At 38.6% G+C, this 22,331-nt stretch overlaps 1 protein-coding gene across 8 annotated transcripts in view; it reads left to right on the plus strand.

Moving 5' to 3' along the window:
- LOC145545096 (N-acetyllactosaminide alpha-1,3-galactosyltransferase-like) overlaps nt 1-17,693 on the plus strand; it is a 43,591-nt gene extending 25,898 nt beyond the window's left edge. For 3 of the 8 annotated variants that reach the window (XM_081588816.1, XM_081588818.1, XM_081588817.1), the window contains one exon: nt 3,870-4,100. In XM_081588816.1, the coding sequence (XP_081444942.1) occupies nt 3,870-3,967 (98 nt within the window). In that variant the 3' untranslated portion in view covers nt 3,968-4,100. Of the gene's footprint in view, nt 1-1,826; nt 1,919-2,212; nt 2,302-3,869; nt 4,101-5,018; nt 5,055-10,318; nt 10,367-11,324; nt 11,508-15,237; nt 15,379-16,827 lie in introns of those variants that run through there. The other 5 variants (XM_081588813.1, XM_081588814.1, XM_081588810.1 and 2 more) reach the window with 4 other exon arrangements.
- Nucleotides 17,694-22,331: the final 4,638 nt, after the last annotated feature.

Genomic DNA, 22,331 nt, shown 5'->3' on the forward strand with positions numbered 1-22,331 from the left:
ATTTGTCAAAATCAATTGCCCATAGAGGTGTAGATCAATTTCTGGACTCTGGGTCCTGTCCCAATAATCCTTTTTTTGGTCTATCTTAAAATCAGACAGTCTTAATTACTGTACCTTTAAATATAAAATTATGGCAGAATAAAAAGTTTATTTAAAAATATAAAAATGCAAAGGCCTAATAGAAAATGAGCAAAGCTATAAAGAGTTTACAGAGAAGGAATTACAATGACTCTTAAATATGCAAAAAGATGCTCAACATCAGCCATGATACAATAAATGCAAATTAAAACTCCACTGAGATACAATTCCCACTTTTCAGACTGTCAAATACTACAAATTTTAGCAGTGCACTACATTGATGAGAGTATAAGGAAATGGGTGCTTTCATATGATGGTGCAAGTTAAACTGGAACAATTTCTATGAAAAACAATTCAGTAACATTCATTTACATTTTAAATGGATTTAACCTTTGACCCCAAAATTCCATTTCTAGGAATTTATGCTGCAGCGTCCTTCAATGATAGGGCTTCCCTGGTGGCTCAGATGGTAAAGAATCTGCCTGCAATGCAAGAGGCTGGGGTTCTATCCCTGGGTTGGGATGATCCCCTGGAGAAGGGAATGGCTACCCACTCCAGTATTCTTGCCTGGAGAATTCCATGGACAGAGAGCCTGGCAGGCTACAGTCCATGGGGCTGCAAAGGGTCGGACACGACTGCGCAACTAACACCTGTAGTTCAACATGTGCTCATACAGCATGTTCGAGTTTTTTCACTGTGGCATTTCTCAGAATAGCCAAGACAATAAACAACCAAAATCTCTAGCAATAGAACACTGGTGGAATAAATCATGATATAGTCATATAATACACAGTTCACTAGAAAAAGAATGAGTCAGATATATGAGATGTACTGGAAAGATCTTTGAAATGTACCGATAAGGGAGGCATTCAAAGTACTGAAGAGTGTTTTCAGTTTTATGTTGCCATCTGTGTGAAAAGGGGAACTATACACTTAAAAATGTATCTATGCTTTCAGGACATAGAATAGTTATGGAATCAAACCCAAGAAACTGTGAACAGTGGCTGCACTAGGGATGATGGGAAAAATTGGTGCTGAGGTAGAAGAAATTTAGTGTACATTATATAACGCTTTGTCTGTTAGAATGTGTCTTTTTTCAATAAGAAAAACTATTTTAAAGAAGTTTTTCAATAAGAAAAACTGTTCTTAAAAAAGTTTTTCAATAAGAAAAACTATTCTGAAAATAATGTTTCAATAAGAAAAACTATTTGTAAAGAAAATAAGGATGCATGCTATCTCAAACACAGAGTGAATATCTCAGGAAGTGTAAGCCCGTATGATTATCATTTTCTCCATTGTGCTCTTTTGCACTTGACAAATTTTAAAACATGGAAATGTGTTTCTTCCATAATCAGAAAAAAATTACTTTTAAAATATTCTAAGAAAGCATAAGAGGAGATTAGCTTTACCTGGAATAATGGACAATGCCTAAAACAAGATGAAGAAAAAGATGTTGCATTTTCTTCTGTCATTCATAAACACACATAGCACACTATTCAAAATGTATTTTTATAGGCAAAAGTCATCAAAAAAGGAAGGAAGTACAACAAAGGAAACTAAAAGCAAAGCGTTTTTAAGTTCTTTAGTTTTTCAAATAAGAAAAAGTTCTACCATCTGGTAGCCTTGAGTAAAACTTCCTACCAAATGTATCATTATGACAGTATCATTATGACTTTTTAAAGTTCTCATCATGAAAAGGGTGGTGACATCACCATTAGCATAAAAGACTCAAACACCAGAGAAGTATTGCACAATATCTGGTTTTTCTTTTAGAATCCCTGAAATCTAACGCACGGAAAACATCCTAGGACTTTTTCTCTTTATATCACCAAAACTAAAGGTAAGGCTCTTATGAAGGAAAGATATGAAGGTTTGGATCATCTGGCAAATTCCCAGATAGGGATCATCCCCAAACCTTGGCCTTGAAAATACATTGTACAAAATAGGGGACACATGAGCATACTACTGGCCTTTAAAAATAATGTCAGTGGGGCTTCCCAGGTGGCGCTAGTGGTAAAAAAAAAAAGTCATTGAGGGCAGATTGTCAGAAAATAATCTGGCTAAATGGGATCTTATCGCATGCATTTCTAATGGTTTGAATTTTTTTTTTTTTTTTTTTGACTGTGCTGTGCAGCCTTCAGGATCTTAGTTCCCTGACCAGGGATCAAACCTCTGCCCCCTGCGTTGAGAGCACAGAGTCTTAACCACTGGACTGCCAGGGAAGTCTCTAACAGTCTTGAATTTAAAAGGTGGCCATTTCACATTGCAGGGACACTAAAATTGTGCGCAGTTAAAGCATTCCCAATGTGGTATTATTTATAAAAAAAATTATAAGACAGAAATGTAATGCAAGCCACATCTGTAACTTGAAATGTTACAAATGTGAAGCTACACTGCAAAAATGTAAGAGAATCATAAAATTCACTTTAATAATATATTTCATTTAATCCACTATATTCAAAATTTCTTTTCAACATGAAGTCAATATAAACAATTATTAATGAGAAATTCCACATTATTTTTTCATACCAAGTCTTCCAAGTCCGCTGTTGGGTTAGCAACATTTCAAGTATTCACTAGTCACTTATAGCTAGTGGGCTCCATGTTGGGAGGCACAGATCTAAAACATCCTGCTCATTAAATTCATGTTCAAAAAGTAGATATCGGAGACCTCCATTTTACTCCAACACATAACCTACAGGCAGGAGGTTTTGGATGATGAAATCAGTTAATACTTGTAAACTATAACCCTTAACCTGACCAAACACCTTCAACACAAGCTGGGTCATTGGTTGAAGCCAAATATTCCATTTAAGAGCTTACTGCCTTTAATTTAAATTTTAATCACCGTTTACAACACTGGTGGCTCAGACAGTGAATAATCTGCCGGCAATGCAGGAGACCTGAGTTAGATGCTGGGTCAGGAAGATTCCCTGGAGAAGAGAATAGTTACCTACTCCAGTATTCTTGTCTGAAGAATCCCATGGACAGAGGATCCTGCCTGGCTACAGTCTATGCGGTCACAAAGAGTCAGACATGACTGAGCGACTAACACTTTTACTTTCTCACTTTCACCTTTGAAAGAATGTGTATGTTTTTAGGTTTCTGGTACTCTAGACTTTGAATAAATTATCAGTCGAAATCTTTGTGGGGAAAATACATGTATATATATATATCAGCTTTGGAGCAGAATATATCTAATGCATAATGATATCATCCTTAGTACCCCATTTTATTGTCACAGAAGCCTAAGCAAAATAGAATGAGTTTCACTGAATTTCGTTTATGCAAATAGGATGGACTTTGATAAAGGACTGTGAAAAGAATGGGCTTCCCTGTGGCTTCCCTGGTGGCTCAGCTGGTAAAGAATCTGCCCGCAATGCGGGAGACCTGGGTTTGATCCCTGGTTGGGAAGATCCCCTGGAGAAGGGAAAGGCGACCCACTCCAGTATTCTGTCCTGGAGAATTCCATGGACTGTATAGTCCATGGGGTCACAAAGAGTCGGACACAACTGAGCAACTTGCACTTATGATAAGAATATCAGAGGCCCTTTGCACCTAATCTAAAATGAATCCCTCCTAAAGGGCTCACCCTATGGGAGATTTCTCCAGCACTTCAAACACAATAGGTGCTTTTCCTGACTCACGTCTGCTTTCTTCCTAAAGCTGGGCATTCTGGAATCAGACACTTGGACTGATGGCCAAGTTTCCACAAATTAATATGTTATTAGAAGATGGCAATAAAGTTGTTTCCTACTTCTCAAAAAACTTTTTCTCCTCTTTTTTTCTAGGAGACAATGAATACCAAATGGAAACTGCTGTTATTGATTGCATTTGCTTTATCCTTGATGTTGACTATGCATCATTCTCAGTAAATACAAAAGACTGATGAGTTATTATCTTTAATGACTGGCAGAGTTGATCTAAAATGCTGAATGTTGTCCAAAAACTATTAATAAATATTCCCTAAATTAATCAGGAGTTACTTTCCCTTAGGGGAACAAATAAAATCATAAATATATTAATTCTTTCATTTTTCAACATTCCACAAATATTTATTGAGTGCATCCTTGGTGCCAGGTCCTATTCTAAGTTCTAGGAACTTATTACTCAGGAACAACCCAAAGTAATGGCTCTTATGAAGCTTTACATCCTAGGTGGAGGAGATGGACAATGAGCAAGGAAATATTTAACACAATGTCAGGAGCATTGTATTTTATGTCATAACACTATGAAGAAAGAAATTATGCAAGATGAGAGGATTGAGAGTGTTGGGAGGCTATTTTAGATACATTTTAAGCTACATCAATAATCCTTCTAATAGAAAAAGACTCAAAGTAACCTCCTATAGAAACACAGCTATACTGGGGAACAAATTTGTTAATCTGCTAAAATTCTCTCACATAGAAAAATTCAAATCCTTCCTTCCTCCATGGCCTCCTTTTCATGATCTTTTTAAAAAGAACAATGCAATGATCCTGGTGCTATTTGACAATCAGCTATACTGTGAGAGCTAATACCTTTTAAAATTAACCCTACTTGCTTTGGTTTCATGTTCTACGTGTTACCTGCCCTTCAGAGGTATTGTGCCTTAACAGAAAGGACTTGTGGTCACTTGTAGTAGTATTAATATCATCCTTTTGAAGATAATGTGCTTGGTCAAAAAGGAAATAATAGACCATAAGCTCATTGCAAGCCTGGATTTCAGAACTGTAATATCATGTCAGAACGAGATGCCATGTATTCCAGAATAGGAGCATTGTGCCTGGCATATAGTAGATATTTAGTAATTATCTGGCTAACAAGTGAGTGAATGAAAGGATCTGAATTCTAGATTTTTTTAATTCAATTTTATTCAATATTTTTTATTGCAATTATTCAATTACAATGGCAATGTTTCAAATTTAACACTTAAATGCCTTTTTATCTTGTATCTAAAGAATAAAGAAGAACCTACAGAAGATGAATTTCTGCTGGTAAGAATCTTTGTTCTATAAGTACTTTACAAACTGCATGGAGGGCAAACTGACTGGAGTCAAGTGGGTTCTAACGGTAATGGCTGTCAGAAAGAACAGAAAACTAGACTGAATTCTCTAGAGGGAACCACTGACAAATTTGGGGGGTATCAGTTCAGAAATATTTTATGTACATAAATATATGCATGTTTACGAGTTTGTATGGATATCTTCCAATTTCGCTCACTTGACACATTCATTTGCTTAAGCCAGACAAGTTTTTGACATTTTCTATAGTTTAAGTATGTACCTTTGTCCAGGATGACATTTTCTTTAGATTGACAGCCCTCTTTAGTCAATCATGTTTTCTACCATTGCCCATTGTGTAGGACCCAAGAGATTGGTGAAACCAACCCTAAAAACAACTTTTTAAAAAGTTCTCCACTTGTCACTGTATATTTTTTAATAAAGTTGGGCAATTTGTATTTTGAAAGAGCATAAATCTTGAGTAGTCCTAAAGGGAAATAACTTTAGTTAAAAACATCTATGAAATGTCAAAAGATACACTTGAAAGTGTTCTTTAATATTTGATTTTGAAATAATTATAGATTCACAGGGGTTGCAAAGATAGTATAAAGAAGTATAAAGATAGTGTAAAGAAGTCACACATACCTTTCACCCAGTTTCCCCCAGTGTCACATCTTACATAATGATCGTTCAATAACAAAACAGGACATCAATGTTGGGACAATGTATGTATATAATTATATGACATTTTATCCCATGTGTAGATTCATGTAACCACCACAGCAAATCAAGATACAAAACTATTCCATCACCACAAAGCTCTCCTCTGAGCTACCATTTATACTCATAGCCAACTCCTCTCCCTGACTCTCCCTAAACCCTAGGACCACCAAATTTATATTTTTATTTAAATCTTGCATTTTCAGAGGCATCCTCTGATACTGCTCTAGCTGGGAAATGGGTTGGCACCTCCCCATTACAGTCAGTTGAGGGTTCAGGTTCTCAACTCTGCCTCCTTGATTGTATAAGAAGAGTCTCAAGTCCTTGTTACTAATGAGTGGGGGTGAGAGTTTAGGTTCCTTACGTGGTCTCCACTGACACTGACCACAGGAAGATGGCCAGATTGCTAAGCAGTGGTGAAGGTTATAACCTCCACTACACCAGTGAGGAGAGGAGGGGAGCCTCATACAGTCTGTCAAGGAAGGAAGTTTTCTCTCTCCACTTGGTCTTTGCTGGAGGAATGGATATGTGGCCCCCGTTATTCTTTCATATTGGGCTGGAGTAGAGTGAGTAATCTCAGAGTTTTCTGTCTTGCTAGGCTGCCCTTTTCCTGGTCCTTTAATTGTAAAGAGCAGGCTTTTCTCAAGGTTCTTTTTGTGTTTATACCCATTGACATTTCTGGGTTACTGGCTTCTCTTGAACTCGATCTGGAATACATGTGGCAGAAAACCCAGGGAACTCACTGCCGTGACGATGCTTGAGTTCTGGGGTGTCTACCTGAACTGCCTTCTTTGCTTTCAGAGTCTTCTTTTGTTTGCTTTATAAACAATGTCCAGGGTGTCTTGCTATTCTTAGGGGTGGTTGTTGTTCGGTTGCTAAGTTGTGTCCGACTCTTTGCAGCTCCGTGGACTGCAGCACACCAGGTTTCCCTGCCCTCCATTATCTCCTACAGTTTCCTTAAATTCACGTTCACTGAGTTCGTGATGCTATCTCACCATCTCACCCTCTGCCACCCACCCCTTTCTCCTTTTGACTTCAACCTTTCCGAGCATCAGGGTCTTTACCAATGAGTTGGCTCTTTGCATCAGGTGACCTAAGTATTGGAGCTTCAGCTTCAGCAACAGTCTTTTCAATGAATATTCAGGGTTGATTTCCTTTAGGATTGACTGGTTTGATCTCCTTGCTGTCCAAGAGACTCTCAAGAGTCTTCTCCAGCACCACAATTCAAAACCATCAGTTCTTTGGTGCTCATCCTTCTTTATGGTCCAACTCTTTCATCCATATATGATTACCAGAAAAACCATAGCTTTGACTATACAGATCTCATCTCACACACTAGCAAAGTAATGCTCAAAATTCTCCAAGCCAGGCTTCAACAGTACATGAGCCATGAAATTCCAGATGTTCAAGCTGGATTTAGAAAAGGCCGAGGAACCAAAGATCAAATTGCCAACATCCGTTAGATCATCGAAAAAGCAAGAGAGTTCCAGAAGACATCTACTTCTGCTTTATTGACTATGCCAAAGTCTTTGACTGTGTAGATCACAACAAACTGTGGAACATTCTTAAAGAGATGGGAAAACAGACCACCTGACCTGCCTCCTGAGAAATCTGTATGCAGATCAAGAAGCAACAGTTAGAACTGGACATGGAACAACAGACTGGTTCCAAATTGGGAAAGGAGTATGTCAAGGCTGTATATTGTCACCCTGCTTATTTAACTTATGTGCAGAGTACATCATGAGAAATGCCAGGCTTGACAAAACACAGGCTGGAATCAAGATTGCTGGGAGAAATATCAGTAATCTCAGATATGTAGATGACACCACCCTTATGGCAGAAAGTGAAGAAGAACTAAAGAGCCTCTTGATTAAAGTGAAAGAGGAGAGTGAAAAAGTTGGCTTAAAACTCAACATTCAGAAAACTAAGATCATGGCATCTGGTCCCATTACTTCATGGCAAATAGATGGGGAAACAGTGGAAACAGTGACAGACTTTATCTTGGGGGGCTACAAAATCACTGCAGATGGTGACTGCAGCCATGAAATTAAAAGACGCTTACTCCTTGGAAGAAAAGCTATGACCAACCTAGACAGCATATTAAAAAGCAGAGACATTACTTTGCCAACAAAGATCTGTCTAGTCAAAGCTATGGTTTTTCCAGTAGTCATGTATGGGTGTGAGAGTTGGACTCTGAAGAAAGCTGAGTGCCAAAGAATTGATGCTTTTGAACAGTGGTGTTGGAGAAGACTCTTGAGAGTCCCTTGGACTGCACGGAGATCAAACCAGTCAATCCTAAAGGAAATCAGTCCTGAATATTCATTGAATGGACTGATGCTGAAGCTGAAACTCCAGTACTTTGGCCACCTGATGCGAAGAACTGACTCACTGGAAAAGTCCCTGATGCTGATAAAGATTGAAGGCAGGAAGAAAAGGGGACAACAGAGGATGAGATGGTTGGATGGCATCACTGACTCGATGGACATGAGTTTGGGTAAGCTCTGGGAGTTGGTGATGGACAAGGAGTTCTGGTGTGCTGCAGTCCATGGGGTTGCAAAGAGTAGGACATGACTGAGCGACTGAACTGAACTGATACGGACCTTTATCGACAAAGTGATGTCTCTGCTTTTTAATATGCTGTCTAGGTTTGTTATAGCTTTTCTTCCAAGGAGCATGTGTCTTTTAATTTTATGGCTGCAGTCACCATCTATAGTGATTTTGAAGCCCAAGAAAAGAAAATCTGTCACTGCTTCCACTTTTTCCCCTTCTACTTGCCATGATGTGATGGGACTGGATGCCATGATCTTGGTTTTTTTAAAGCTGAGTTTTAAGCCAGCTTTGTCACACTCCTCTTTCATCTTCATCCAGAGGCTCTTTAGCTCCTCTTCAATTTCTGCCATTAGAATGGTATCATCTGCACATCTGAGATTGTTGGTATTTCTCCTGGCCATCTTGATTCCAGCTTGTGATTCATCCAGCCCAGCATTTTGCATGATACACTTGGCGTGTGTGCTTGCTAAGTCACTTCAGTCAAGTCCAACTCTTTGCAACCCTGTGGACTGTAGCTGCCAGGCTCCTCTGTCCATGGGATTCTCCAGGCAAGAATACTAGAGTCGGTTGCCATGCCCTCCTCTAGGGGATCTTCCCTACCCAGGGATTGAACCTACATCCCTCACATCTCCTGCATTGGCAGGCAGGTTCTTTACCACTAGCACCACCTACTCTGTATATAAGTTAAAGAAGCAAGGTGACAATGTACAGCCTTTTCATATTCCTTTCCCAATTTTAAGCCAGTCAGTTGTTCCATGTCTGCTTCTAAGTGTTGCTTCTTGACCACTTACAGGTTTCTCAGCAGACAAGTAAGGTGGTCTGGTACTTCCATCCCCTTAAAAATTTTACAGTTTGTCGTGATCCACACAGTCATAGGCTTTAGCATAGTTGGTGAAGCAGAAGTAGATGTTTTTCTGGAATTCCCTCACTTTCTGTATGATCCAACGAATGTTTGCAATTTGATCTCTGGTTCCTTTGCCTTTTCTAAACTCAGCTTGTATGTCTGGAAGTTCTCAGTTGGTGTTGCCCTTTGGGATTGGAATAATTGACCTTTTTCAGACTTGTGGCCACTGCTAAGTTTTCCAAATTTGCTGACATATTGAGGGCAGCAATTTAACAGCATCATCTTTTAGGATTTGAAATAACTCAGCTGGAGTTCCATCACCTCCACTAGCTTTGTTCATAGTAATGCTTCCTAAGGCCCACTTGACTTCATACTCCAGAATGTCTGGTTCTAGGTGAGTGACCACATCATCATCATTATCTAGGTCATTAAGACCTTTCTTGTATACTCAGGGATAGAAATAGGGAAAATTAGGACTATTCCATTTTTATGGAAGCACAGGAAACAAAATTATTCTTATTTTACAAAAATTCCCAGTTTATGAAAGAGAAGTCCCCTCATAACCTTGTTAATTATTTAATTAACTTAAAAGTACAATAAAACCTTAGTGTATCTTATCTTTAAGTGGAGACCAAAGATGAACATCCAGACCCCTACTCCAACTTCTTTATTTTAATACATAAGAGTATTTATCACATAATAAGGTACTAATGTTTGATAAATTAAATCTGCATTTTCTATGAATATGCATTATTTTCTGGCTCTGTTAATTTTTAAAATATGTCCCCCCCCCAATACTGTTCCTTGCCTTCCTGCCCTTGGTCACAACCTCTTCAACCTACACCACTTTCCTAGTGTAACCCTTATTATTCCAGACTCAATTTACATATTTCTTCTCCAATTGGTTTTCCCTTAACCCCAAATTTAGTCTGGATGTCTTATTTATATGCTCTCATGGAGATCTGTTTTCCCTACTAGCGCTTATCTTTCTGTACTGTAATTATCAATTTAATATCATTTTTCCTGCTCCTCTATCAGCTTCCTGAGGACAGGAGATGATCTAAGTGTTCATAGTTACAGAACCAGCAACATAAATTTTTTGAATGAGCAGATTACTCTTACATGATTTTCATTTTGTACCCAGGGATCAAGAAACAGGAGAACTTCAGCTCTCAGACTGGTTTAATCCTAAGTAAGAACCAAAAGTTTTACTCAAAAATAATAACAATAATATAAAATTATAATAATGTAATAATAATGTAATAATATTATATTACAATAACATAACAATAGTATAATAATATTAATATAACTCTATTTGAATGGGGAGTTTTTTATTCATCATCAAATTGTAGCTATACTGGGAGGTTTGCAGGACTTGGATTTTTTTACTTTTAAAAGTTTTTATATACAATCCTAGGACCTATTTATCAAGAATTAGGCAATTAAGGGTCATAATGAGAAAGCTGTTGTCTGGTTTAATGTTCCTGGTTTTATTAGGGGAAAAAAATCTCTTTAGTAACAGCCTGAAAAATGTCATTAATAACTCCTCTTGATTTTGGCATTAACATTAAGGGAGAAATTTCATTCTGTATAATGGCTGTATACCATAATTTAATTATTAACCACTCCCTGTTGGTTTTGTATTGTTTGCAACTTGGGGGCTATTGTAAGTAATATTTCGATGAATAATCTTGTACGTATATTTTTGTTAACTGCTGTGTGAATTTATCTATAAATTCCCATCATGGAATCATTAGTTTAAGAGGATATAAACATTTAAAATATTGCTTCAGGTTGCTAAATTGCCCTTTAATAATTATACTATTTATTTTCTAATCTATAAAGATAAATGTTAATGGAGTAGCAAACAGTTTGTAACTTGCAAAACTTAATTGAAATATCTCCATTCCATTTGTACTTCTGTAATTCTTATGAACTTGAGCATTCTCTATGTGTATTATTTGTTTATATTTCATCCCTTTTTTGTATTTATATTTTTAATGGATTGCAGTTGCAGAGAATTAGATTAATAATAATCCTTGCTTCATGACTCACTCTCATCATTATTCATGCAAAATTCACTTTAGTTCTGTGTTTTTTGCTTATTTTTAATGAAGCAAACATTACAAGTTCTATAACTTCAACAGGGCTTCCCTGTGGTGGTTCAGTGGTAAAGAACCCATCTGCCAATGCAGGAGACACAGGTTCAGTCTTCCTGGGTTGGGAAGATCCGCTGGAGGAGGAAATGGCAACCCACTCCAGTATTCTTACCTGGGGAAATCTAATGGACAGAGGAGCCTGGAAGGCTACAGTCCACGGGGTCACAAAAGGTTGGCAATGACTCAGCAACTAAACAGCAACAATCATAACTTCAATATCTAGCTTATGTCCTTTTCAATACCCCCACTCTATCTCCTTGCCCTACCCCTTGAAATAACCACAATCCTGAATCCTGGTTCATCATCCTCTTGCTTTCTTTTTTTAAGTGTAACTTTATATCCTCCAGGTGTATTCTGGGAAGTCAATTTTAAAATTTTAGTTGTTTATGACTTTATACACAGGATATCATGATGTATGTAATTTTCAAGGACTTATTTTTTCCCTTAAAATTAGATTGCTAAAATTCATCCCCTAATTGCATATCACTGTCATTCATTTTGGTGGTTGCATAATAATTGACTGTGGAAATATACCACAGTTTGTTCATATACTGCTTAGTCAAAGGGCACTTGAACTGTTTCCAGGTTTTTGCTGTTATGAACATAAAGAACTAATACTCTTTTAAGATACCTTTTCAAAGAGTTCAAAGAGTTTAAAATAGGAAAAATTTATAGATAAAATAGCTGCCCAACATCTTCAACATTTGTCTCCCTCACTCCACCCCTGGCCTCTTTGATGTTCCACAGATACACCAAGTAGGCTCTCACCTCAGGGCCTTTGCACCTTCTGTTTTCTTCTGTGTAGTTAAACAGCTCATTCTCTCACTTCCATCAGGACTCTAATGTTATTTGATCAGTGACACCTTCTCTAACTACTCATATAAAATGGCACCTCCCATTCCCTTTTCCCTTCACTCTGCTTTATTTTTCTCCATTGCACTCATCAACTTCTGACATAATACTTATTGGCAGGTTTATTCATTTATTATCTGCCTCTCCCAATAGAATGTACCTAGAAAAAAAATCCTATACATAGTAGACACTCAATATTTGTAGAATAATACATGAAACTTCTTGACTAATTGAAATGATAGCACTTTCATAACACAACATACAGTTACATAATAGTGGTAGAAGGCATTCTTTAATTAGAGGGTTTGTGCTTTATTATTAAGCATCATATACTGGCTTGCAGTCTAAAATGAAATGACCAGAAATTCCCTGGAGGTCCAGTGGTTAAGATTTGGTGCTTTCACTGCTATAGACGCAGGTTCCATCCCTGGTCAGGAAGCTAAGATCTCATAAGCCATGCCATGTGGCCAAAATAATAGTAATAAGAATAATAAATAAAACTTAAAAAAAACCAGCTGGGTAACAGCTAATAAGAATGAATACACATAAACAGGAATCCTACTTGTACGACTAGCTGATAAAAATAACAGCAACGATGCATAAGATATAAGATTAAGAAAATTTATTGTATCATTTTTCATAGTGAGAAAAGTCCCAGAAATAAAATGAATACCTATTCGTAAGGAAATGGCTAAACTCCACATTGTACAATATTATGCAGCCATTAAAAATGAGTAAGAACCTGTGCAGAAAAACCTGGCAGGATTTTCACAAGATTGTATTGAGTAAGAAAATCAAGTTGCAGATAAATGTGCATTGTTTCATTATTGTAAAACAAGATTTTAAAAGTCTGGATACACATGTGTATTTATGTATATATGTATATTATTCACATATTATCTATAGAATTATATGAATATGGAGGATCAAAAAGAGCTCAAACTAGGTTGAAAATATGATGTTCTGGCCAGAAGGTGGAGAAATTGTATACCAATGAAATTGTATACCAATGGAGGTGGAAAGTCTCTAGTACTATCCTATCATGATTTTATCCATGTATAGTAAATTTATTTCCAATATATCATTTCTGATTCTTACTCCTTTTAGACCTATGCTCAGCTTCTTAGAACTAGATAGAGGTCAATATAGCCTTCTCTCTTATTTATTATTATTTTATTATTATGAAGATTATCCCCACCTTCTCTTTTCAGACACACTTTCTGAACAAATTATTCCCTCCCATATTATTATCGTGATTCACATATCATCAAATCTTAGTGACACCTTCCAGCATCAAAATCATTTTAATACCTTGTCTCTCTTTTCAAAGAATATAAATATGTTAGGCCATATATATTATTTCCCTCCCTCATCATGGTGGGCTCAGAGTTGGCACTCATTGCTGGGAAATATTCATGTCATTGAGTCCATGCATAAACTGCACTGGAGTCCAAGTAGCCGGGGCCTCTCTCTATTCAGACACTAAGCCAGCCACAGGGAGGCTAGACAAGGCATGTGGCTAACATTCAGAGGGCAGGTCATCTTGTCCACCTTTCAGAGGATGTCCTCTGGCCAGATTTGCCTCTCAGGTGAAGAGTTTAATACCGATAGTCTAAATCTAATTTAATGACCACTATAAATATAATGACTCTTCCTCCTCTTCTGTTTTATCAAACACTTTCTAAACACATGTTTTTGATTGCTTTCTGCTTTCAGAGATGCTTTTTTCTTTCATTCTGGCAGCAAATCTTTGATCTAATGAGGAAAGAGAGAGAATCTTCAAACCCTTTCATTGTCTCAAACAGACATGGATTTGTATCTGTAGCCTAATTTCTAAGTATCATCACTTAGAAATTGTGACAAGGCTACATCTGGCCAGTTCTAAGGTAGAGTCTGAGACTTATGAGCCAAATAAAAGTGGCTGACTATTAATTCTAAGAACAGGGAGGGTTCAAATGTATAAAAAATAAACATATGTATAAGCTAAAACAGTTAAAGGGGCAGTTTTGAAGAATTTGTTATTATATTATAACTAATATACTATTAAGGGTTGACATATCCCAACTGTAATGGGTCTGTTTCTGATTAACACCTGTGATCACTAATAGCAAAATAGCTTCTCACCTTGTATTCAGTTCCTTCCAAAATGAAAGGTCTTAATTGACTTTAATAGTTTAACACCCTGCCTCCAGCCAAAATATTTATTATTATGAATACTGTGGCTTCTGCTGTCATTTTGTTATTATTACAAGCAAATCCAATATCATTCTTCCTATATGAACTAATCACATTTTCTTCCAGGTGGCAGTGATGGGGGCCTAGCATTAAGGAGAAATGAAAAGAGAATCCTGTGATCTTCTAGGAAAAGAGGAGGAAGAAAAAGGAAAAGGAGAAGTTGGGGGTTGGGGGGGAATATTAGGAGATAGTGGTGCTGTCTGCTTTAGGAACAATCAGAGAAATGTTCAGACACTGGGCTACTTCAGTTTAAGTGGTAGTCAGAGCTCTGGTGGCTCAGCTGGTAAAGAATCCGCCTGCAATGTGGGAGACCTGGGTTCGATCCCTGGTTTGGGAAGATCCCCTGGAGAAGGCAAACGCTACTCACTCCAGTATTCTGGCCTGGAGAATTCCATAGACTCTCTAGTACATGGGGTTGCAAAGAGCTGGACACGACTGAGCAACTTTCACTTTCACAGAGCTCAAAGAAAAAAATCCCTGGGCTCAAAAGGCAGTCTGGTGTAAAGACTGAAGGAAAGATTCAGAAGCCCAGCTGGCTGATCTTGAAGCCTGACTCTGCCATTTATTAGCTGTGTGATACTAAGCAATTTACTCAACAAATCTGTGGCCTAAATTCCCTCCTATGAAAAATAGGGATGATAATGGAACTTATAGGACATTGCAAGGATTAAATGAGTAATGGAAAAAGCACTTAATCACCATTCCAGGCACATAGTAGGCACTTGATAATCATTTGTTATTATCACTTGGACAACAACCTTTCCTCTCATAATAAAGTGGTACCTGATTGATTTGTTTCTTGTCTGTTCAACAGAAAACGTCCTGATGTAATAACAACAACCAGCTGGCTTGCTCCAGTCATATGGGAAGGAACTTACAATAGGTCGGTCCTGGAAAAATACTACAAAAGGCTGAACATCACCATAGGCTTGGCTATGATATGTGTTCCCGGAAAGTAGGTACTACTAATAGTCACCCTTTTTTTTTGATTTTGGGAAGAAATGTGGGTAAGCAAGCACCCATAGACTTTCTACATTTAAAGAGCTATTTATGAATAGCTCTAACCATTATTTCTGGCTGACAGTATAATTATTTTTAGTGGTTATTTTCTTCAGCCATATCTGAATCCTTAATACTACGTGGGAATCTTTTCGTTTATATCCAGTTAGTTTTCACAACAAACTCAATGGTTCTTCTGAGGCCCACAAGGTCACTACATTCTCTTTCATTAACCAGTACATTTAAGTTTTAGACCCAACTGCTCTACCCTTGGGGCTTTCCAGGTGGCGCTAGTGGTAAAGAGCCTGCCTGCCGATGCAGGAGAATGGAGACCCAGGTTCGGTCCCTGGGTCGGGAAGATTCCCCTGGAGGAGGGCACTGCAACCCACTCCAGTATTCTTGCCTGGAGAATCCCCGTGGACAGAGGAGTCAGCCGGGTTACAGTCCACTGGGTCGCAAAGAGTTGGACACGACTAAAGTGACTTAGCACGCACACTCTACCCTTACCTATTGATAGTTCTTAAGCAACAGTGATGAGCTTTGCAGGTGGCGCTAGTGGTAAAGAACCCGTTTTGCTATTGGCAAATACAGGAGACATAAAAGACGTGGGTTTGATCCCTGGGTTGGAAAGATACCCTGGAGCAGGGCATGGCAACCTGTTGCCTAAACTCGGCTTCTGTTCACCTGTGCCGAACAGAAACAAGGAGACAGAGTTTTGGGTGAAGTAGAAAAGAGTAGCTTTTATTGCTCTGCCAGGCAAAGGGGGCCCCAGTGGGCTCATGCCCTGAAGGCCATGTGACCCACCTTGGAGGGGGTAGTAAGGAGTTTTATAGTGTTCAAGAAGCAGGGCGTGATCAGCTTGTGGACAAGTCTTGGATTGGTTGGCCATCAAGGTGAAGTTTCAAGCATCATCAACCTGGTTTCAACCAGTCTAGGGTCTATGTTCTTGTGGTCAGCAGTTTTCATCTGGAGGGGGTTCCGCTTCCTATAAAAACAACTTAGAAATGTGTGTCAGGCCTTTATCTGTATCTTTCAGGAAACTGAGAGTTTGGTGATTCTGTTATGTAGCAGAATTATAGTCTCAGTTGTTACCAGTTCCTTAGCCCAACAGCTATTCTTTGCTACCACATCGTCACATTTTCCAATCATTAACTCTTGAGTCAGCAGTTTACTTCAAAAGACAAGGACACAGAGGCTTGTACACGGTTTCAAACCCACTCCAGTATTCTTGTCTCGAGACTCCCCATGGACAGAGAAGCCTGGTGGGCTGCAGTCCATAGGGTCACAAAGAGTTGGACATGACTGAAGCGCCGTTAGCACATTTAAATGATAGGTAATTTCCTGATGATTTCTGGCAAAATAAGTCTTTTTTGTTGTGTGTTTGTTTGTTCTTCATGTTTCACAGGTTTTCAAACCAGAGCTTGATTGCGTTCATCCGATCTGCAGATAAGCACTTCATGTTTGGCTACAACGTTGTCTTTTACATCTTGCTGGATAGCTTCTCCACCCTGCCTCCCATACTGTTAGGTCCCCTTCGAACATTTAAAGTATTTTTAGTGGTCAAAAGTGATATAGGGAAAGATTTTTATTTCATATACATGAAGAACTTATTTGACTACATCATAACACACATTCAGTATGAAGTCAACTTTCTCTTCGTTATGAATGCAAACCAGATCTTCAAGGATGATTTTGGAGTGGAAACCCTGGGAGAATCTGTAGCTCAACTTAGTGCATGGTGGTATTTTCGAAATGGTGACACTTTCCCTTATGAGAGAAGACGTAAATCGGCAGCTTTCATCCCTTTTGAAGAGGGAGATTTCTACTACCATAGTGCAATTTTCGGTGGCACAGTTCAGGGGATTTTAAACCTCATTAGAGAGTATCAGAAAGGAGCTATTCAAGACATTAAAAATCAACTTAGCAGCACATATGAACATCACCTAAACAAATATCTTTTTATCAAGAAACCGACTAAGTTATTATCACCAGAATACAACTGGGATCCAAGTTTTAGAACCCCTCCGCAAATTAAATGTGTTAAGATAGCATGGCAGTCAAAAAATGTTTGATGGTTGTATTAGGGGGTTTGTGGATTAACAACTTCATTACAATAATTCCTCAAATATGAAACTCATTAAAATTTTCAGTTTTAGGAAATTAGAAAAATATGCAATCTTCCAAAATAAACCGTTTTCCGCCTTCCAATTTTGAACCACCTAAATCTAACTTATGCTGAATTACAAATAAATGAATATTAACTAATGTTAATGCACAGTGATGTTGTTATATATGATTTAGATATAGATATATATTATAAATAATGTAGGAATACTTTTGGAGGCATAAAATGAATGTTTTATGAAGAAACACATCCACATTCTAGTTCAAAAAATAATAATAGATAGAAGGTTAGATAAATAAGTAGATAGAGACACACATAAATATCTACAGGACATTTTTTTTAATTGATTTTTATTCTTGGATGTACTAGGTGTTCTTTGGTGGCTCAGACGGTAAAGAGTCTGCCTGCAGTGCGGGAGACTCAGGTTCCATCCCTAGGTCGGGAAGATCCCTTGGAGAAGGAAATGGCAACCCGCTCTAGTATTCTTGCCTGGAAAATCCCATAGGCAGAGGAGCCTGGCAGGCTGCAGTCCATGGGGTTGAAAAGAGTCGACATGACTAAGCAACTTCACTTTCAGGCCTTCTTTGCTGCATGCGGACTTTCTCCAGTTGCAGCGAGTGGGGCTCCTCTCTAGTTTCGGTGCAAGGACTTCTCATTGTGGTGGCCCCTCCTGTTGTAGAGCATGGGCTCAGGAGCACTGGCTCAGTAGTTGTGGCTCACGGGCATGTAAAATCTCCCCAGATCAGGGACGTAACCAGTGTCCCCTGCCTTGCAAGGCAGATTCTTAACCACTGGACCACCAGGGAAGCCCAGGGATAGGTGTAAGGGAAAAAATATTTGTCAACTCATTCATCAATTACTACTCAGGTTTTTAGTGTTGAGATATATATTGCTTATGATTAATCTGCTCAATTAGTATTCAGTCTATCTAGTACCTGATTAAACTTAGGTGAGCTAGAGACATTGTACCAAATATGTATCTTTCTTTTATTGTTGCAAAGATATTGCGTTCATTTTTTAAAATGCTACAAGAATTTTATTTTTTAAAAAGTTATGTATCTACTGAATTTCATGGTAAATATATTAGATGCCATCAGGAATAGAAAGAATGTTTCAAAAATATATAATGTGCCTTCAAGCAGCAGTACAGTCTAGCATGGGAGATAAAACTAACTATAAATATCTCTTTTAACAAGTTTAAAAGTATCAAAAACTCATAAGGAAGACATGGCTAAAATAGTATGATGGTTCAGCAAAGGGAGTAATCCCCTCCATAAGAATCTTTAATCAACCCTGAATATTCATTGGAAGGACTGAAGCTGAAGCTCCAGTACTTTGGCCACCTAATGAGAAGAGCCAACTCATTGGAAAAGACCTTGATGCTGGGAAAGATTGAAGGCAGGAGGAGAAGGGAATGACAGAGGATGAGATGGTTAGATGGCATCACTGACTCAATGGACATGAGTTTGAGCAAGTTCTGGGAGATGGTAAAGGACAGGGAAGCCTGGTGTGCTGTGGTCCATGGGGTTGTAAAGAGTCAGATATGACTGAACAGCTGAACAACAACAAAGAATCTTTAGGTAATCATATCCACTATGTTTCCATAAATTAGTGAGGCATTACAGCACAGTTATAAGAACTGGAGGTTCTAAAGTAAAAAATAAGTCATTATTTTAAGCCTCTTTTATGGGAGAAAAAAATGAGTCTTAGTAAGTAGTCTACAAAAGATAAGAATTATTGGTTATAAAAAACACTAAAATTGTAAGGAATAATGATGATGACTGTAGCAGGCAGACCTTATGATGGTCTCCAATGATCCCCATATCCTGGTATTCATGTCCTTATGTACTGCTCCCCATCCACCCACCTGCAGTATGAGCTGAATGTAGTGACTTCCTTCCAACCTATAGAATATGACAAAGATGATGGGATGTCCATTCCATGATGAGGTTACATAAGGTTGTGATTTCCATCTTACTAGCAGACCCTCTTTCTTGCTGTCTTTAATTAATCAAGTTGAAATGTTGGACAGACTTTCTGAGCAAGGAATCAAGGGCAGTCATCAACCAACAACTAGAAAGGAACCGAGGCCCTCAGTCCAACAGCCCTCAAGAAACTGAATTCCGCCCACAACCATGTCAGTTTCAAAGCAAATCTTTCCCAGTTGAGTCTTCACATGTGACCTTATCTTCAGCCAATACCTTAATTGCAGCCTTGTGAGAGACCCAGAAGTAGAAGAAACCATGCCCAGATCCTTGAATCACAGAAACTGTGAGATCATAAAGATGTGTTGCTTTAGGACAGTAAGTTCTGGGGTAATTTGTTGTACAGCGATAGATAACTAATACAGACACCGTACCTGAAAGTGGGGATGATGTCACTAAAAATTCTAAAATTGTGGAGTGGTTTGGGAACTAGATAGTGGATGGAAGCTGGGAAGGTTTCCCAGCACATGACAGAACCCACATTTCTCTGAACAGACTGTTAGTAGAAATATGAACTTTGAGGATGCTGTCAGTGAGAGCTCAAAAGGATGTAAGGAACATATTCCTGGAAACTGAAGGAAGGGAGATCTTTGTTACGTAGAGACAGAAAGCATGACAACACTGCCCCCTCCAGTTATGTGGAAAACAGAACATGCACCTGATAAGCTTGGTTTTATAAAGAGATTTTTAAGCTTCTTTCTTGCTGTTTATAACAAAATGTGAGCAAATGAAGTGAGGAAAGAACTATCAAATAAAATAGCCCACTTTCTTTTTTTAATTAATTTATTTTAATTGGAGGATAATTTCTTTCCAATATTGTGGTGGGTTTTGCCGTATAGCGACGTGACTCCCCCACGGGCGCACATGTGTCTCCCCATCCTGAAGCCCCTCCCACTTCCCTCTCCACCCCATCCCTCTGGCTTGTCCCAGAGCACTTGCTTTGAGTGTCCTGCTTCGTGCATTGCACAGGTTATCTGTTTTGCATATGATAATATACATGTTTCAGTACTAAAATAGCCCACTTTCTTTGCAACATCTGGTCCCAGATGAGATGACAAAGATTCACTTTCCTTTTCATGTCTCTCGAAATACAACTAAAAATCCTGGAAATGATTACAGACAACCATAAAAGGACTCTGAAAGGTGGAAAGAGAAAAGCAGGCTGGCCAGGGACCTTAGGACTTGAACAACATAGTGGCAAGTCCCCTGGGATTTTTCCTTGCTTCCCATACATCCTGAACGGGTCCTGAAGAAGGCCCACAACTCAAACCACCAAAAGGTACAGATTTTTAAAGGTTCCAGCAAAAGCCAGCTCTCTCTGGCTGAAGGGCCAGGAAAGAGGCAGCAGAGACCTAGCGGGGAATTCCATCTTCACTCCATACCTGATTGGCCTGCCCTGCCTGCACCACAGCACCTGCAAGAGTAGGCACCTGACTCCACCCAGAAGTACCAATAGGCCTGGGGCCTCCTGGCCCTCCGCTCAGCAGCAGAGGGAGACCTGTATCCAAAATCTCCTGGACCACATTCAGTGGCAAAGAATGACTCCCAGCACTAGAGGGAGAAGGAGGCCCAGGCTGATGTTTCCCTCCCTCAGTGGCACTGGCACAGATGGAATAAGAAGCATGTTGGCACAAGGTGCCCTAGAGAGAAGGTCCCTGGAAACACTTTCTGTCCCACAGGCTCAGCATCCTCTACCCATCCTCTACCCTAACAGCATTGGGAGCCCAGGAAAGTACCTTCCACCCCAACTCAAGCAGTACCATCAGTGATTAGGCAGGCCCTAGGTAGTAGCTTTGAGAACAGGCTCAGGGAAGCAGTAACTGTCCCATGGCCCAGCATCTCCCGCACTCCCTCCAGCAGGACCTGCCTGGGAAAGCACACTCAGGCCCTGCAGGTAGCATCAACAGGATCCAACAGGAGCCCTAGTGGTGCCAGGCGAACACAGTGAACCAGAAAGGCACTCTCTAGGCTCTGAAACCTATATTGTCATTGGAACCAAAGCCAAAGAAAGTAAGCAAGGGGACTATGCACTAAACATAAACCAGGTGACTGCCTGCTGAAAGAAAAGACTTAAATAGGATCCAGAGTCTCATAACTTAATTCTCAAAATGTCCAGGATACAAAAAAAAAAATCACTGATCATACCAAGAACCAGAAAAGTCACAACCTGAATGAGAAAAGGTGATTAACTGATATCAATATAAAGATAAACCAAATATTTGAATTATCTGACAAGGATTTGAGAGCAGCCATCATAAAAAATGCTTCAGGAGGAGGGATAAATTGGAAGATTGGAATTGACATATACTCAAAACTATATATTAAAAAATAAGTAATAACTGTGTAGCACAGGGAACTCTACTCAATACTCTGTAATGACCCATATAGGAAAAGAATCTAAAAAAGAGTAGATACGTGTACATGTATAACCAATTTACTCTGCTGTACAGCAGAAACTAACAAAACATTGTAAATCTATGCTCCAATAAAAATTAATTTTAAAATTAAAAATCCAGTTCTTGTTTCACTGAAAAAAAAATGCTTCAATAAGCAATTCCAAATTATCTCTAAATAAATGACAAAATAGGAAACTTCAGCAAAAACATTTCTCTCTGTAGAAGGACACATACTATATGTATATATATCACTTATGTATTACTTTACAAAGCACAAAGTAACATGACATACTATTGAGGGATATATACATAAACAAAAATATAAGGATATGAATTGCAAGAATGATCACCAAATTTGTGATTGTGGTTACTTTTATGATAGGAAGGAAATGCAATTCAAAAG

The sequence above is a fragment of the Giraffa tippelskirchi genome, chromosome 4 (assembly GCF_054371585.1).
Source record: "Giraffa tippelskirchi isolate mGirTip1 chromosome 4, T2T-mGirTip1v1.2.pri, whole genome shotgun sequence".
NCBI lineage: Eukaryota > Metazoa > Chordata > Mammalia > Artiodactyla > Giraffidae > Giraffa > Giraffa tippelskirchi.